This window comes from Mytilus trossulus, chromosome 13 (genome assembly GCF_036588685.1).
Source record: "Mytilus trossulus isolate FHL-02 chromosome 13, PNRI_Mtr1.1.1.hap1, whole genome shotgun sequence".
Lineage (NCBI taxonomy): Eukaryota > Metazoa > Mollusca > Bivalvia > Mytilida > Mytilidae > Mytilus > Mytilus trossulus.
Window position 1 is genome coordinate 45,356,503 of NC_086385.1, and position 20,266 is coordinate 45,376,768.

The following is a 20,266-nucleotide window of genomic DNA, read 5'->3' on the forward strand; positions in this document are numbered from 1 at the left end:
TACAGGGTTCATGTATCTCATTTATAACTCTTTTTTTCATTTTTTTTTTTCGGCGTTGATTTTTACAATGGTGTTGTCTCTTTGTACATTTGTATGTAAGCTTCCGGTTTTTGATTGAGCCCTTGGTATTTGTTCTGTATTCATAATGTGTTTATTTGATTATAACATACGTTAAAAAACACAAAAAATAATAATAACATGTATCTCTTGATAAAAATCATTTTCTATTTATTTGACTGCAAATGATACAGTTAATACTCTGTACAGCGATGGTCATTTGAGAGCTGTCTTATTATCTGTAAAACAAAAAATGCTTTAATATTAAGAAATGCAAAACAATCAAGGACCAATGAAATAGATATATAGAATACAGAAGTATACTTATATTCTTCAATGGACAGGGTAAGTTTATCCTGCCTACTCTTAATACCTAACACAAAAATAACATCATACTTACAAAATGAAACTCTTTGCAAGGTTTTTACGATACCAACTAGAATGCAGAGTAAACCATGTTGTATGTTTTCATGTCCTTTAAGTATCATTTTTCTATGCTAATATGGCGTCCTATAGAACCACTTGGATAGGAATAGTTTTCATCGTAAAAAGCGATCACATTGACCATTGTTTTCTAAAGATAGTGTCTTTCTTTTCTTCCGGCCCGCCTATTTATAATTAATTTATTAATGACGATTACAAGGTTCAAAAGTAGACAAGATAATGCTTATTGCAAGACAGATCTTAAGTTTTGATTAACTGTGTATTGTTGGATGGTCTGACATTTATAAGATGTAACCAATCTCTCCCCCATTTTTCTCACAATGGTTTAGTTCATACAACACCATAATCATCTTCTGTTTCTTATAATTTGAACACAGGTTCATGACAGTTTAGATGTAAACTTCTGTTCTTTAATGACTGATATTCTTTAATGTTTTACTACCAACACAGATTCATATCATAATGTATGTGTATTTACTACACTATTGCGGTGTCTGGTTGCTGATAATTGTCCAGGTTGTCTCGTTTACTATTATCTGTCTGTTTGTCGTTTAATTTTGTTACCATGACGTTGTCAATTTAATTCTAATCTATAAGTGTCCCTCAGTGTTAACTGTCCCTCTGGTATATTTCGCCCGTCTTTCAAAACATTTCTTCCGCAAAATAATTTTACCTACTAAACAATTATGTCTGTCTGCATTTATTTCTTACTGAATATAATTGTAATTGACTACACAATTCTCATGTCTGCGTTTTGATCTTTCTCATTTTTTACATAGATATCTGTCTCATTATCGAAAAGAGGCTGTGATGTAATTGCCAATGAAAAACATCCTTACAAGATTGGACAAAATGACAAAGACTAAACAACTAAAGGTCACAATGTATTTTTACTCACTGCAAATTTCTGGGCTCTCATTGCGCAGAATTCGTACTCTCTGTACTGATTTCTGAACCAACATTGATTGAAAATCGATGTTTAATTCGGTACAGTAAAGGGAATTATAAGCTATGGTCACATGTCCATCCTTTATCTGCCTTAGTGACGTCAGACCAAGAGTTCTGATTTGGGTAAACATGATGCTTAGAGAGCTTTGCGTTCTGAAAAAAAAGAGACAGTGATGTTATGTGAAAAAGTAAGATCCCAAAAAAACTCCGAGTAAAATTCAAACGGAAAGTCTCTGATCAAACTGCAAAATAAAATGATGAACACATCGAACGAATGGATAACAAATGTCATCTTCCTGACTTGTAGAAATCGTTGATTAAACCTGTTTCATGGCGCTTAATCTCTCACTTGCTTGTATAACAGTTCAGTAGTGGTATTATTTTTTTCCCCAAATAAACAAACTATATCAATATCAAGCATAATATTTTTCATGAAGTGATCGAGGTGATTTTACGAACATATAAATCTATTTTGTGATTTTACTTTTTATCAAGTTATACATGTTAGACGACAAAAGCTTACACATCAACGTCCATTCCATGGATAACCTCTAGGTTTGACAAAAAAGATACTGTTTTCATCTCTGGGTCATTTGACTGAATCTGGACGAATCCTGTTACTTCCTTCAGATTCTTGAAAACTTGTAAATCGCCAACTGTAATACCCGGTATATTGTTGTGAACATCTCTGAAAAATAAATATGTACCATTATTTATTTAAAGACAATATAATAATGAATTCATAAGCATACATCTTTCTATCGTAGTCTATAAATAACGGCATCAAGAAGAGATTAAAAGAAAATTCTCATATTCTTGATTTTTTAGATACTACTAATAGAAAATTTGATGAGGAATACTAGGGGTTAGCAGACATAATATTGTCTGGGCACTACATTAATAAAACAGTAGGATTTCGATAATCTGACCAGATAAAAAAACAACTTAACATTTAAATTACACACAGCCTTAAATCGTTGAAGATCGCAAAATTCATTTATGGTTGTCTATGCCTCAGATATAATAGTGTTAGTATTAAAACAAATTTAGTGTTGAAACTTTTTTCTAAATGGGGCCACATCCCTGTTTCCATCACGTGATAATTTTGGGATTATAGTATATATTCAAAATTCTGAACCATAGCTGACTTTGCGATATGGTCTTTGCGAATTGTCAAAGGCCATAACGTGATCTCTTGTGGATAGTTGTCACCTAAGTAATCATACCGCAGCCTCTTCTTTTAAAAGAGAATGAATGTGACATGATCTTACCCTTGAAATGAAGCTTCTAAAATTCTTAGATTACCAGTAATTACTGTGCACTGCTCAAACTGGTTGATGTTGTCGGCGGTGATATAATCCGTACCAGAGAGACCCACACATGCTGTGAAGTAGAAATAAGTTTCATCTTGTAATACATTAAAATTAGTAATCAATAACCATGTGAAATTAATTTAAAGATAAAAAAAAAAAAATATTTAAAATCCCTTGTTCAAAAAGGCTAAAATAATGTGAATAATACGAAGATACAACAAACAATATTACCAATTTCAAACATTAATAATAAGATCTAGCTGATCGTGTAGACAAATGTACCTTCCAGGTAAGATTGATGTTAATTAATTCAAAAAAAAAATTGAAAAAAAATAAGCAACTAAATAGACTATTGTCAGATGTGGATTTAAATCTACTTGGCCGTTCGGATTTCCATTTTTTCCTTTTTAGCCATTTTTTAAATTTTACTAATGAGTTTGAATATATCTCTGTTATCTTTACCTCCTTTTTAAGTATTGACCAACAATTACTTTAAGACCAGATTTGATCACATTTCATCAAGTGACATTTAATTATTGACTTATTAAAATACATTGTAGTAAGTGAAATACCATTTTACTAAGCAAACATACTTTTTGGACAAGGGCCATCACATTCCACACACATACCATCCACGCCATGCATGTTTGGTCGACAGTTCTTCACACACATGTTTTGTTCGACATCTTTTAACAATTGTGCTTTAAAAATATGCAAATTAGTAAATATCTATCATGGTATAACATATTCAATGGAATGTGTTAGTCAGTAACAGAGCACATGCACACAGAATCAATGTCATCAATTATATATCAGTTTGTTCTTGGTATTTGTTTTGCATAGCTTTTTAAAATGAAGAATTCAGTATTCCTTTTTTTTTGCATACATACTCTTTTATTATAGTATTGATGTAAATAAGAACTTTGATTATGTTGTATTGATGTTTGTATCTGTGTTCAAGTCTGTTGTTGGTAGAACTCCTACTGAACAGCTGCATGCTTGATAACGATATTAAATTAACAGAGCTTTGTCAAAAGATGTGTTTAAAATAACATGTTAAATGGGAGATAATTCAATTTTCTCTAAACATGATATTTGTAGAATTGCAGTTGTACTACGTAAGCGCAAATCATTAAAAACTACCTAATGGGGCCTATTGTAAAGGCAAGGGAACATTAATTGACGACATGCATGCATGCACGACTATAATGCCATTGAACCATGTTATTTGGAGATTAACATAACTTTATGGTGTAAGTATCATTTATGTAGTCTTTCAAAGCTGTAAGTATAAGAACGGATTACCGTTGTACCAATACGCGGGTTGTTCTACATAACGTATCATCAAGACTTAATAACAAACAAGTTTACTTTTAATGTTTGAAACATATTTTGTATTCATATGTTTTCCTTCGTATATCATGTATATACACATGCACTAACGCTATACTTTCTTTGAAACACATAGATGTCTAAGCAATGATCATGAACGAAACTTTATTTTAAGTGTGTGAATATGACATATTTAAATACTCACGCGGACAGTTTTTCATACAAAGAATACCATATGTTAATTTTCCTCCTACGTTTTCTTGCAGATCTAGGTCGTGCTGTTGATTATACACCTTACCTGATGGACAGCTACTGACACATTCTCCATCATTAACAAAACTTTTGCATGCCTGAAAATGATGTGATCAACCAAATATACTAAATGCCAGTTCATTTTTCACAACATGAGTGATGCATGATTAACAGTTATGATACTTGACATTCGTTCGTACACCAATTAAACATGCATTCAATGTAAGCGAATGTTTTCCAAGTACAGGCAAAATATTGTTAAAGTATTGCCAAACTATTGGGGTGAAGTACATGTCTTATAAAGACATCCAAACATTGAATTGAAATCAATTTAAAATGCAATACAATAAATGATTTTTTTTATAGTTTTAAGTTTGGAATAAAGCTATCATAAACCAACCCTACATGCGTTATGTTTAAGCTAACGATTCAAACATAATTTAATTGTGTTCTTATCTATATGAGGAAAACATTAGACCTTGACTCCTAGACAAGTTGATCAATTGAGTGAGACCAAAAACAACATACAGACTAAATTGTGACTTGGATGTGAGAGTTGTCTAATTGGCACTCATACCATATACAGTGTACAACTGTCATAAAATGGTTTTCTTTTATGATTTCTGTAGGGCATTTGATAATGAGAATTTATTTACATAACAATCTGTTGCCTTTGGTCCACTACATCCAGCAGCGCATTCAGAATGACAACACTGACTTGGATCTTCACCAAAACACCTATCTGTACAAGTTGGGCTGCAAGCAGGCCCATGATTGACTAAAATATCAAATAAATTAAAACTTTGGTTTAAAAAATGAAACGCAATTTGATTCAATAAATTTATGCTATATTTTCATTACGAAATACAGAAAATTATATTTCAGGAATTCATTTCCAATATGCAACGCTTACATTCCAGTGACCGACTTCGTGTATACATATAATTGCATAACAAACGACTACGAAAGGGAAGAAGAGGGATGGCAACTTGTATATAAAAACACGGGAACTCACGAAAATCTATTATAAGTACAATGAAGAAAGTTTTGAAAACAGTTGTTTTGTTTCGTGTTGCAGGCCTCGCTGTAACTTTGACATAAAGAACAGCAATTAAAGCGCTGTGCTTTTGATTTGTGTTGTTTTGTAGTTGTGCGTGTTCTAATTTTGGTCATGGAAGGAAACCTATATCCTTTGTTTTTTTTTACTAAAACGGGGGTGTATAACAATGTGTGTTCATCACGTTAACCTGCCTTAATTTATAACTGTATCGTAACTGTATGTCTTATTTCCTGAACTTTTTTTTGGGAAATAGGAATATGCTTATGCATGAATTATGAATAACTTACTTATTTGACACATATCTGGTCCTTCTCCCCAGCAATGTCTGGAACCTGTATTCTCATTATAACATGCTGCATCACACTCGCCACCTGTAAAACATGGTATTATCTGGGAAGTTGGATATCAATTTCAGTGGATTTTGTGTTTAACTGTGGTCCAAGAATTTAAATTTTAAACGAGTTATAAATCTTTACTAAACTTTTCATTAAAAAATTATGCAGACTTTGACAAAATCATGAAATCAAATATCCACAAAAATGTGAACTTATCTCAATCAACAAATATTGGTCTACACGGAAATAAATATACCATCAGTTATTGTTTTTTTAAAATGGTACTTGTTTTTAAATTTGTTTAGAACACTTCTGTGGCATTTATCGAGAGTTCCATGACGCGTTTTATGTTCTTTGACTTATTTTATGACAGTGGTGTGAACCTTACTTTAATCTATACTATTAAACGAGAAGACCTCATTTTTGGTGTCGCATCTCTTCCTTCCACAATAAATCAATCATCATGCCTCTGTGTCCTACAGGTAACATGCATAGTCGCATTTATCATCCATTCTTATGATTATTCAGACTGAGTTATTTTGGGATAAAAACGACAAAAAAGGAGTCTGGTTATGATTCCGTCATCGGACTAACTTTTAGTCATATATTAGATTTCAGGTTTGAAAGATGCACAAATACAACCAATTGTATGATAGATAACTAAATATGAAAAATAATTAAGCCAATCAGAGCGTTTTCAATAGCATGGGGTTGAGATCTTATGAACCACAAATTAGTATACCTCCTTATAGAGATACAATAATTATTTTTCGCGTTTATCTATATGTAAACTACGATTATGATACTTTAATATATAGAGACTCCCTGTATTCTGTCTACTGTTTTCTTTGAAATGTTTACTATTTAAGGGGTCATACCAGTTGAATATATATATGTATTAAAATAAGTAAAATATTTGACACAAGTAGAACCAATCGTATATGATGGATAACAAAAATGGAGGAAAAAAATAAGCCATTCAGAGCGTTCTCCATATCATGGTGTTTAGATCGCAGGAACCACAACTATTATACCTCCTTAGAGAAGAAAATTATTTTTCGAGTTTATCTACATGTAATTTACGATTATAATTCTTTAATAAATAGATACACTCTGTAATCTGTCAGGGACTTTCTATGTTAGTATAGAAAGTCGGCCCTGATTCTCTCTACTGTTTTCTTTGAAATGTTTACTACTTAAGGGATCATACGGTTTACGTCTGATTATTTACCACTTGCATATATATTAAAATATATAAAACAGAATTAATTTCATCTAAAACTACCTCGACCAAAAACTTTAACCTAAAGCGGGACAGACAATGACGGAAAGACGAGCGAGCGAACGGACGGACAGACTTGCCTGAAAACATAATGCCCATAAATGGGGCATAAAATTTATTGTTGAAAGGGAAAATAGTGATTTGGCAAAAATGAAAGTAAGGTAGAGATTAAAGTAGGCGAGCATTTTTCAGGGCGTAGGGATCGTGTTTTTAAGCTCGGGATTTGGGGATTGATCCTTACTGGATCCGGGAATATATTTTTCGATTTCATGATTTCGGGATATGTATTTCTTTTAATTCTGCATCTCTGGATTTCATGGTCTTAAGCACGGTATTTCGGGAGCAGGACCTCTCCAACCACCTCTCAAATTATCCTTAGTAATTTATACATGATTCATATCCTACCATTGACATCTTAATGAGGCTCTCAAAAAAAAACACTGACGGATTGTCCTAGAAGCATATTTTATTAGACTAATAATGGTCTATATATAAGCAGTTAGATTTATTTCATGTTTGAAATGGTGCAAATTGTTAGTTTTATTTGACTTTTACCAAGAGCAGAATTGTAGCAAAGGAGAAGAATAATTGTGGTCTGAGGCCAGGCTCACGAAAATATTTGAATTTAACAGAAAAGAAACAAATATCGGACTTTTGAACAAAGGAGAAAGCTTTTGATACCTTTTATAAAATTTCCCATACATACTATCTTTTACAAAAAATCAACCTACAACAGTCCACAAGCTTTATATGCCCGCGATTTCGCGGGTGTGTTCTAGTCGTTTTAAAAAGAAGTTAAAAACGTTTTAACAAAACCAAAAAAAGAACCAATAGTCGACGAGAAACACAAGACTCTGCAAAAAGAAATGAAAAGAGAACACTTGTCAGCACAATTCCAGTATACTATAGAATCAACCTTTTTGAGTGGTGGTGGATTTAGTATCTTGTCAATTGAAGGTAACAACAAAAGATAAGTAAACAAAAACCTATTAAGACAAAATGTGTTAGCAGCTTATCTTGAATGATAGGTAATTCCATCTTCTCTATCCATATGCAACCGCCATGCAGGTATATAACACAGGTTTGAGTGTACACAAAACATGATTCTTTAAATAAACATACAACAATTCGCTTCTTACCATATAAGTATAAAAAACTTAGACAAATATCGAACGTTTAAGTCATTCATTATTTATAAAAATCCCTATAAAATGTAGTAAAGCCCTGATGATTAACCTTTTAATTAAATATATAATGCTTGTTTTCGATGTTTTTCACAGCATTTGCTAGACACCTCTGCTGATAGATTATCAGTCCTTGAAGGTATACTCAGCTCAGAAGTTGGTACTTCTTTATGTGATCTTTGGTCTTTCTGTATTTTATTGTTTCATTTTTAAATTTTTGATGGTCGGCTTAGAGTGTTCCTTTTTAAGGAAAATTAAGAAAAGAGTTTATTAAACTTTCATTTCATTTTGTCAATGGACGATAACAAATTATTTTTTTCATTTCACACTTACACGATCTTTTATAACCTGGAATGTCCATGCTCGTGCGAAAATGTTGTGTCACAGTGGGATTGATGTCTTCCCATCTTATTGTTGAAGCATGACACAAACGATTGTTCATCGAAATATAAACAGTTCCATTCATAATTTCTACAAAGACAAAAATAATATGAATATCATTTTACATCAGATGTTTAAAAAGTAATACATTTCGAAAAGTACTAGTAAACATTTATTGTACCATAGGCTTTATGTGTTGTTTTTTGGTTTGTGTTTGAAGGCTTTGATGTTGACTACAGAACGGCGTTGAATTCTAATACAATTATCTACATCTTTAACATACTTTCTTGTACACGTAGACATTTATTTTGGTTACGATTTTTTTTTTATATAAACTATCTTTATTTTCATATTTTCGACAGTAAACATACATAAACATGTTCATGTAGAAAAAAGATAAAAATGCTTTAACTATGAACACGTGGAAAATTTTCAGACTTCTGCCCTCAGTTATATAATATAGATAAAATATAGCAAGATAACGTTAACATGTTAAGATCTATAAAAGAAGAGTCTTGAATTTTATAAAAAAAATCAGCCAAAAATGTCCTATCGTATTGTATGCTTCCGAATAAATGTGTCCCTTTAGCATGTTATTTAGTTGTAAACACAAAAATGTATAAGAGAGAATCCAAAAACGACAAAAAAAAAGATTTAAGACAAGAGAGACATGTAGCTAATTAATTTTTAAAGTTCTATTGTTATGTTGCTTTTGAGAGAAAATATAATGAAAATATTTTTATTTTTAAATTATACCTTGCAAACTTCTAAATTCGAGTTCCATCAATCCTTGTGTTCTAGACCCAGGTTTACTATTACTGGCTACAAGTAAGCTAAACTTGTCTAGAAAAAGTTGGCGTCCTCTTATCAGACGCAAATTCTGTAAATGCAATTTTTGAGACAAAACAGAGGATATTAATACATATCCACTGACCTCCTCGATCGATTCAAGAAAAGACAAATCCCAATTTCCGGTATCATCTAAATATGTGATTTCTAGATTTCCATCTACATATTTACAATTAGTGTATCTTTGTCTGTACAAGTCATACTGATCCTGAGAGCTCCCACTCATACCCAAACCACTGTTTAATCCTTGACATACTCCTGAAAGAAATAGAACAAATAGTACACTACACCAGCATAGACCCACCGTTTTATTTTTGAAAATTTCCTGTAGCAAATCTGGAAAATTGCAGTACTGTTATTATGACATAAAAAAAAGTTCGAGTAAATTGAAATTGGCGTTTGATTTTTGCCAGTCCAGTGTTTCTGATAATTTGTTAAGTTCTCATTCTAATTGGTGTGTTTCAATTAATTTGGTATATAACCCGGATTTATTTTCCCTTTATCAATTTAGTACTATTAAACAGTGGTATACTATTGTTGCCTTGATTAACAATAAGCACAACCGAAGCCTTTGAAAAATTACCTTATAAAAGAAATAGAAAACTTTATTCATTAGTTTTAACTTGATTAAAAAGGCTGATTTATATCAAAATTTTACTGAAAAAGCAAGACTGGGGTATCAACTGTATTGGGTTTAGCAGTTTAAGCTATTTATTATGTGTATCAATTGTGTTGCTAATGGCAAGCAGGGTGACTATAAAAAAGGAAATGAGATATAATTGACAATGACAACTGTCAACCACAAAAGTTCAAATAGAGTGGATATAAGTAATTAAAGACTTTTTAATAAATATTAATGTTGGAATCAAAACAGGTTAAGATGTCTTTCTATTATGTTGTGGTGTATACTATTGTTTCAGGTAAAAGAGGAACAAAATATACCAGAGGGACAGTCAAACTCATAAATCGAAAAAAAAACTGACAACGCAATAGCTTTAAAAATGATAAGCAGACAAACAATAGTACACATGACACAAGATAAAAAACTAAGGAATAAGCAACTCGAACTTCACCAAAATCTAGGGGTTATTTCACGTGCTCCAGAAGGGTAGGCAGATCCTGCGCCACATATGACACCCGTCATGTGTGTTGCTTATAAGATAACAAAAACCGGTAAGTATTCATGAAAGGCCCTTATTAAAACGTTTACACATGCTGCATTTGTTTTTATGTGTCCTACATTGTAAGTCAGAACATTATGGTCAGTGATTGTCTTTGTTGTGGGGTTCAAAAGTGATCATCGTTTCTTGTTTGTTTTAAATAAATTTAGACCGTTGGTTTTCCTGTTTGAAATTACTGTTCGGTGTGAGCCAATGCTTTGTGCTTGTTGTCGTACTTTTGCCTATTATGATTTATCTTGACAAATTTTGACTTGGATGCAGAGTTGTCTCCTTTACACTCATATAACTATCAATATATTATCAAAACTAGAATATGTAGAATAGAAATAACAAGCCGGTCAGTGGAGCAAATGACAACACAACAGTTCAGAATATATTAGTTAATTACTAAATGTAAAAGACCGATTTACACTAAAACTCTTCTTTGAAGTTTTGTTTCACTATGTGTCCTCGTGCAAAGTTTAATTGGTTAAGCATACATTTTTGTACGTAAACGATGTTATTTTTCTATTAGCATTTGTTACGAAAATAATTCGCTTACGGAATGAGTTATAAAATCTTTATAGTTATTGATCAAAATGCATAACAATAATGTTGTTTCAAGTAAAATGTTGCACTCATTATGAAATAATATTTACGATATAATGACTGTTAGGCTTTATATGCGTTATATATTTTACTCATTGTTGATGGTTGTATGGTGACCTTACGTTGCTTATCTTCAAAATCATGTAGTTTCTGTTGTAGAGATGTGCATTTTATGTTATTGACAATCATATCATTAGTGAATGTAAACAAAATCTTGTTTGATCAAACCTATTTGACTTTCTTTGATAATAAAAAAAAAAGCAGTTGACGTTCTTTGTACAAAATAACTTATTCTATTTAAGACACACTTTTGGGAATTTGCTCACATAGTGTCCAGAAAGTATAAAAGATTTGCGGTTTCAAAAAGTGCGACAATACTTACTTGAGCTAGATGCACTCTCGGGCAGGTTATTGCTTTCTTGTCCGAACACGAGCAGCTGTAAATGAGGTCATATTGAAATACGTATTATAAGTGAAAACGTCTTTGAAATATAAATGAACTATAATACAATAACATGTACGTAAAAATACTTACTCAGTAGGCGTTTATAGCAGAAACACTAGATTCCAATCCAAATACATAATAGTATTGAAGGTGGCGTTAAAAACATGTCATTCTAATGTTTCATGTATATATTAACCCCTGAATTTAAAATGTGTACGTTCAAGCGTTCTTCAGAAATGAGATCATCCCACGAATGTCTTTTAAAGGTTAAAGCAAACAAGTATTTCTGCTTGCCAAAAGTTTTTAGAAAAAAAAATTGAAATATTTGTTATGTATTTGGTGTTGTTAATACTAAATACTAATTCATTTTTCACAACATGAGTGATGCATGATTAACAGTTATGATACTTGAAATTCGTTCGTACACCAATTAGACATTGCATTCAATGTAAGCGAATGTTTGCCAAGTACAGGCAAAATATTGTTAAAGTATTGCCAAACTATTTGGGTGAAGTACATGTCTGATAACGACATCCAAATATTGAATTGAAATCAATTCAAAATGCAATAAAATAAATGATTTTTTTTTATAAAGTTTGGAATAAAGCTATCATAAACCAAACCCTACATGCGTTATGTTTAAGCTAACGATTCAAACGTTTTAATTTAATTGTGTTCTTATTTATATGAGGAAGACATTAGACCTAGACTCCTAGACAAGTTGATCAATTGAGTGAGACCAAAAACAACATACAGACTAAATTGTAACTTGGATGTGAGAGTTGTCTAATTGGCACTCATACCATATACAGTGTACAACTGTCATAAAATTGTTTTCTTTTATGATTTCTGGAGGGCATTTGATAATGAGAATGTATTTACATGACAATCTGTTGCCTTTGGTCCACTACATCCAGCAGCGCATTCAGAATGACAACACTGACTTGGATCTTCACCAAAACACCTATCTGTACACGTTGGGCTGCAAGCAGGCCCATGGTTGACTAAAAATATCAAATAAATTAAAACTTTGGTTTAAAAAATGAAACGCAATTTGTTTCAATAAATTTATGCTATATTTTCTTTACGAAATACAGAAAATTATATTTAAGGAATTCATTTCCAATATGCAACGCTTACATTCCAGTGACCGACTTCGTGTATAAAAATAATTTCATAACAAACGACTACGAAAGGGAAGAAGAGGGATGGCAACTTGTATACAAAAACACGGGAACTCAAGAAAATCTATTAAAAGTACATATGAAGAAAGTTTTGAAAACAGTTGTTTTGTTTCGTGTTGCAGGCCTCACTGTAACTTTGACATAAAGAACAGCAATTAAAGCGCTGTGCTTTTGATTTGTGTTGTTTTGTAGTTGTGCGTGTTCTGATTTTGGTCATGGAAGGAAACCTATATACTTTTTTTTTTTTTTTACTAAAACGGGGTGTATAACAATGTGTGTTCATCACGTCAACCTGCCTTAATTTATAACTGTATCGTTACTGTATGTCTTATTTCCTGAATTATTTTTTTGAGAAATAGGAATATGCTTATGCATGAATTCTGAATAACTTACTTATTTGACACATATCTGGTCCTTCTCCCCAGCAATGTCTAGAACCTGTATTCTCATTATAACATGCTGCATCACACTCGCCACCTGTAAAACATGGAATAATCTGGTAAGTTGGATATCAATTTCAGTGGATTTTGTGTTTAACTGTGGTCCAAGAATTTAAATTTTGAACGAGTAATAAATTTTTACTAAACTTTTCAGTAAAAAATTATGCAGACTCTGCCAAAATCATGAAATCAAATATCCACAAAAATGTGAATTTATCTCAATCAACAAATATTGGTCTACACGGAAATAAATATATCATCCGTTATTGTTTTTTAAAATGGTACTTTTTTTAAATTTGTTTAGAACACTTTTGTGGCATTTATTGAGAGTTCCATGACGTGTTTTGTGTTCTTTGACTTGTTTTATGACAGTGGTGTGAACCTTACTTTAATCTATACTATTAAACGAGAAGACCTCATTTTTGGTGTCGCTTCTCTTCCTTCCACAATAAATCAATCATCATGCCTATGTGTCCTACAGGTAACATGCATAGTCGCATTTGTCATCCATTCTTATGACTATTCAGATTGAGTTATTTTGGGAGAAAAACGACAAAAAAGGAATCCGGATATGATTCCGTCATCGGACTAACTTTTAGTCATATATTAGATTTCCGGTTTGAAAGATGCACAAATACAACCAATCGTATGATAGATAACTAAATATGAAAAATGAATAAGCCAATCAGAGCGTTCTCAATAGCATGGGGTTGAGATCACATGAACTATTATACCTCCTTATAGAGATACACTAATTATTTTTCGCGTTTATTCATATGTAAACTACGATTATGATACTTTAATATATACAGACTCCCTGTATTCTGTCTACTGTTTTCTTTGTTTTCTTTGAAATGTTTACTATTTAAGGGGTCATACCAGTTGAATATATATATATATATTAAAATAAGTAAAATATTTGACACAAGTAGAACCAATCGTATATGATGGATAACAAAAATAGAGAAAAAAAATAAGCCATTCAGAGCGTTCTCCATATCATGGTGTTTAGATCGCAAGAATCAAAACTAGTATACCTCCTTAGAGAAGACAATTATTTTTCGCGTTTATCTACATGTAATTTACGATTATACTTCTTTAATATATAGAGACTATCTGTATTCTGTCAGGGACTTTCTATGTTAGTATAGAAAGTCGGTCCTGATTCTCTCTACTGTTTCCTTTGAAATGTTTACTACTTAAGGGATCATACGGTTTACGTCTGATTATTTACCACTTGCATATATATTAAAATAAGTAAAGCAGAATTAATTTCATCTAAAACTACCTCGACCAAAAACTTTAACCTGAAACGGGACAGACCCGGACAGAAACAAAAACGAGCGAACGGACGGACAGACTTGCGTGAAAACATCATGCCAATAAATGAGGCATAACATTTATTGTTGAAAGGGAAAATAGTGATTTGGCAAAAATGAAAGTAAGGTAGAGATTAAAAGTAGGCGAGCATTTTTCGGGGCGTAGGGATAGTGTGTTTTTAAGCTCGGGATTTGGAAATGATCCTTACTGGATCCGGAAATATATTTTTCGATTTCATGATTTCGGAATATGCATTTCTTTTAATTCTCATACATACTATATTTTACAAAAAATCATCCTACAACAGTCCACAAGCTATATATGCCCGCGATTTCGCGGGTGTGTTCTAGTCGTTATAAAAAGAAGTTAAAAACGTTTTAACAAAACCAAAAAAAGAAACAATAAAAAAAACACAAGACTCTGCAAAAAGAAATGAAAAGAGAAACACTTGTCAGCACAATTCCAGTATACTATAGAATGAAGCTTTTTGAGTGGTGGTGGTTTTAGTATCTTTTGTCAATTGAAGGTAACAACAAAAGATAAGTAAACAAAAACCTAGTAAGACAAAATGTGTTAGCAGCTTATCTTGAATGTTAGGTAATTCCATCTTCTCTATCCATATGCAACCGCCATGCAGGTATATAACACAGGTTTGAGTGTACACAAAACTTGATTCTTTAAATAAACATACAACAATTCACTGCTTACCATATAAGTGTAGAAAACTTAGACAAATATCGAACGTTTAAGTCATTTATTATTTATAAAAATTCCTATAAAATTTAGTAAAGCCCTGATGATTAACCTTTTAATTAAATATATAATGCTTGTTTTCGATGTTTTCATTTTTCACAGCATTTGCTAAACACCTCTGCTGATAGATTATCAGTCCTTGAGGGTATACTCAGCTCAGAAGTCGGTACTTCTTTATGTGATCTTTGGTCTTTTTGTATTTTATTGTTTCATTTTTAAATTTTTGATGGTCGGCTTAGAGTGTTCCTTTTTAAGGAAAATTAAGAAAAGAGTTTAGTAAACTTGCATTTTATTTTGTCAATGAACGATAACAAAATATTTTTTTCCAATTCACACTTACACGATCTTTTATAACCTGGAATGTCCATGCTCGTGCGATAATGTTGTGTCACAGTGGGATTGATGTCTTCCCATCTTATTGTTGAAGCATGACACAAAAGGTTGTTCATCGAAATAAAAACAGTTCCATTCATAATTTCTACAAAGACAAAAATAATATGAATATCATTTTACATCAGATGTTTAAAAAGTAAAACATTTCGAAAAGTACTAGTAAACATTTTTTGTACCATAGGCTTTATGTGTTGTTTTTTGGTTTGTGTTTGAAGGCTTTGATGTTGACTACAGAACGGCGTTGAATTCTAATACAATTATCTACATCTTTAACATACTTTCTTGTACACGTAGACATTTATTTTGGTTACGATTTTTTTTTTATATAAACTATTTTTATTTTCATATTTTCGACAGTAAACATACATAAACATGTTCATGTAGAAAAAAGATAAAAATGCTTTAAGGTGGTATGGGTGTCTTTCGCCATATTGGATTGTAAAAAACAGAGAATCTAAGGTCCATATTTTCTATCAAATTAGCAAAATTTGATGCAAGAATGCAGATATTTCATGCGTTTTTACATTTAAAAGATCCAATTTATAAGAATATAACTTATAAATATAAATATATGTACAAGTGTAGATTGTTTTTGGTTATTTTTGAATATTTTGAACTTGTCATTTTAAGGGGAGGTAACTCTAAAACAGTGCATTTTCTGTTGGATTGTTCATGGAATTTTCTTACTTTGTATTTTAGCCGGAAAAAACGCACGGTGACCCTATCTTTTCTTTTGATATTATCAAAGCATTGTTTGAAAGCTATATTTTCCTAATTTATTTTACAATTCTATCATTTCGTTTAGTTTCTATTCACAAAATGGTGTTTTTTCCTGTATAATCCATACAAAATGTGTCATTTTGTCACGACCCGTAGTTTGAAAAAATGCACGGTGACCTATCATTTTTATAATATTTTTTAACATGTATCAATAGATACTACATTTTGGCAAAGTATGAACAAATTCTATCATTTTTATTTTAGACTCCCATACCACCTTAGCTATGAACACGTGGAAAATTTTCAGACTTCTGCACTCAGTTATATAATATAGATTAAATATAGCAAGATAACGTTAACATGTTAAGATCTATAAAAGAAGAGTCTTGAATTTTATAAAAAAATTCAGCCAAAAATGTCCTATCGTATTGTATGCTTCCGAATAAATGTGTCCCTTCAGCATGTTATTTAGTTGTAAACACAAAAATGTATAAGAGAGAATCCAAAAACGACAAAAAAAAAGATTATAGACAAGAGAGACATGTAGCTAATTAATTTTTACAGTTCTATTGTTATGTTGCTTTTGAGAGAAAATATAATGAAAATATTTTTATTTTTAAATTATACCTTGCAAACTTCTAAATTCGAGTTCCATCAATCCTTGTGTTCTAGACCCAGGTTTACTATTACTGTATACAAGTAAGCTAAACTTGTCTAGAAAAAGTTGGCGTCCTCTTATCAGACGCAAATTCTGTAAATGCAATTTTTGAGACAAAACAGAGGATATTAATACATATCCACTGACCTCCTCGATCGATTCAAGAAAAGACAAATCCCAATTTCCGGTATCATCTAAATATGTGATTTCTAGATTTCCATCTACATATTTACAATTAGTGTATCTTTGTCTGTACAAGTCATACTGATCCTGAGAGCTCCCACTCATACCCAAACCACTGTTTAATCCTTGACATACTCCTGAAAGAAATAGAACAAATAGTACACTACACCAGCATAGACCCACCGTTTTATTATTGAAAATGTCCTGTAGCAAATCTGGAAAATTGCAGTACTGTTATTATGACATAAAAAAAAGTTCGAGTAAATTGAAATTGGCTTTTGATTTTTGCCAGTCCAGTGTTTCTGATAATTTGTTAAGTTCTCATTCTAATTGGTGTGTTTTACTCAGTTTGGTATATAACCAGGATTTGTTTTCTCTTGATCAATTTATTTCTTTTAAACAACGGTATACTACTGTTGCCTTGATTAACAATAAGCACAATCAAAGCCTTTGAAAAATTACCCTATAAAAGAAATAGAAAACTTTATTCATTAGTTTTAACTTGATTTAAAAGGCTGATTTATATCAAAATTTTACTGAAAAAGCAAGACTGGGGTCTCAACTGTATTGGGTTTAGCAGTTTGAGCTATATAGTATGTGTATCAATTGTGTTGCTAATGGCAAGCAGGGTGACTATAAAAAAAAATCAGGAAATGAGATTTAATTGACAATGACAACTGTCAACAACAAAAGTTCAAATAGAGTGGATATAAGAAATTAAAGACTTTTTCGTAAATATTAATATTGGAATCCCAATAGATTAAGATGTCTTTCTATTATGTTGTGGTGTATACTATTGTTTAAGGTAAAAGAGGAACAAAATATACCAGAGGGACAGTCATACTCATAAATCGAAAATAAACTGACAACGCAATGGCTTAAAAAAAGACAAGCAGACAAGCAATAGTACACACGACACAAGATAAAAAAACTAGAGAATAAGCAACTCGAACCTCACCAAAATCTAGGGTAATTTCAGGTGCTCCAGAAAGGGTAGGCAGATCCTGCGCCACATATGACACCCGTCATGTGTGTTGCTTGTAAGATAAAAAATCCGGTAAGTATTCATGAAAGGCCCTTATTAAAACGTTTACACATGCTGCATTTGTTTTCATGTGTCCTACATTGTAAGTCAAAACATTATGGTCAGTGATTGTCGTTCGTTGTGGGGTTCAAAAGTGATCATCGTTTCTTGTTTGTTTTAAATAAATTTAAAACGTTGGTTTTCCTGTTTGAAATTACTGTTCGGTGTGAGCCAATGCTTTGTGCTTGTTGTCGTACTTTTGCCTATTATGATTTATCTTGACAAATTTTGACTTGGATGTAGAGTTGTCTCCTTTACACTCATATAACTATCAATATATTATCAAAACTAGAATATGTAGAATAAAAATAACAAGCCGGTCAGTGGAACAGATGACAACACAACAGTTCAGAATATATTAGTTAATTGTTAATTGTAAATACTGATTTACACTCAGATTCTTTTTTGAAGTTTTGTTTCACTTGTTGCAAAGTTCAATTAGTTAAGCATACGTAAACGATGTTATTTTTCTATTAGCGTATGTTACGAAAATAATTCGCTTACGGAATGAGTTATAAAATCTTTATAGTTATTGATCACAATGCATAACAATAATGTTGTTTCAAGTAAAATGTTGCACTCATTATGAAATAATATTTACGATATAATGACTGTTAGGCTTTATATGCGATATATATTTTACTCATTGTTGATGGTTGTATGGTGACCTAACGTTGATTATCTTCAAAATCATGTAGTTTCTGTTGTAGAGATGTGCATGTTGTGTTAGTGACAATCATATCATTAGTGAATGTAAACAAAATCTAGTTTGATCAAACCTATTTGACTTTCTTTGATAATAAAAAAAAAACAGTTGACGTTCTTTATACAAAATAACTTATTCTATTTAAGACACACTTTTGGGAATTTGCTCACATAGTGTCCAGAAAGTATAAAAGATTAGCGGTTTCAAAAAGGGCGACAATACTTACTTGAGCTAGCTGCACTCTCGGGCAGGTTATTGCTTTCTTGTCCGAACACGAGCAGCTGTAAATGAGGTCATATTGAAATACATATTATAAGTGAAAACGTCTTTGAAATATAAATGAACTATAATACAATAACATGTACGTAAAAATACTTACTCAGTAGGCGTTTATAGCAGAAACACTAGATTCCAATCCAAATACATAATAGTATTGAAGGTGGCTTTAAAAACATGTCATTCCAATGTTTCATGTATATATTAACCCATGACTTTAAAATATGTACGTTTAAGCGTTCTTCAGAAATGAGATCATCCTACCAACGTCTTTTAAAGGTAAAAGCATAAAAGTATTTCTGCTTGCCAAAAGTTTTAAAAAAAAAGAATTGAAATGTTTGTAACGTAGTTGGTGTTATTGAAATTTCAGTGTTTGTGTCATTATACAAAACTTGTATCAATTAATAAAACGAATGGTAATTACAAAAATTTAACAAATAATATTCACTTCGTTGATTTTCTAACAAGTCGATGCTTACACAATGTATAATCGAGTTTGAAAAATAATTACAAGTTATAATAAGAAAATTCAAAATGTAAGAATAATTTCTTACCACATTGTGCAAAAATACAGAAAACAACAAAGCTGTATATTGTATGAACATAGCTTGTCTAACTCTTCCAATAATCAGATGACAGAAATTTTAACACTTTTTATGCGACTGATAATTTTTTGAAACCATTTAGCTCATGACAATTTATAATAACATATTTAAGTGTCTCGAATTATAACTAATTCCCAAATTACAATAGCGGAAGTAAAAAGGTCAAATTATAATGTACGTTCAAACACGTACAATAGATCAAAAGTGAGCTTGTAATAAAAAGAAAAAAAAACAGCACGTTTTAAAAAAGGCACGAAATATACCAGAAGGACAGTCAACCTCATAAATCTAAC

At 31.5% G+C, this 20,266-nt stretch overlaps 1 protein-coding gene across 1 annotated transcript; it reads right to left on the bottom strand.

Moving 5' to 3' along the window:
• Window positions 1-221: 221 nt before the first annotated feature.
• LOC134694415 (epidermal growth factor receptor-like) lies at window positions 222-19,984 on the bottom strand. Its single transcript, XM_063555424.1, has 17 exons — window positions 19,923-19,984; window positions 19,319-19,373; window positions 17,089-17,439; window positions 15,689-15,826; window positions 13,229-13,312; window positions 12,534-12,655; window positions 11,589-11,643; window positions 9,345-9,695; window positions 8,541-8,678; window positions 5,694-5,777; window positions 5,003-5,124; window positions 4,300-4,444; window positions 3,356-3,463; window positions 2,721-2,832; window positions 1,973-2,137; window positions 1,400-1,602; window positions 222-296 (listed from the first exon to the last, which is right to left on the bottom strand). The coding sequence occupies exons 1-17, from the start codon at window positions 19,971-19,973 to the stop codon at window positions 274-276; spliced, it is 2,307 nt and encodes a 768-aa protein (XP_063411494.1). The 5' UTR covers window positions 19,974-19,984; the 3' UTR covers window positions 222-273.
• Window positions 19,985-20,266: the final 282 nt, after the last annotated feature.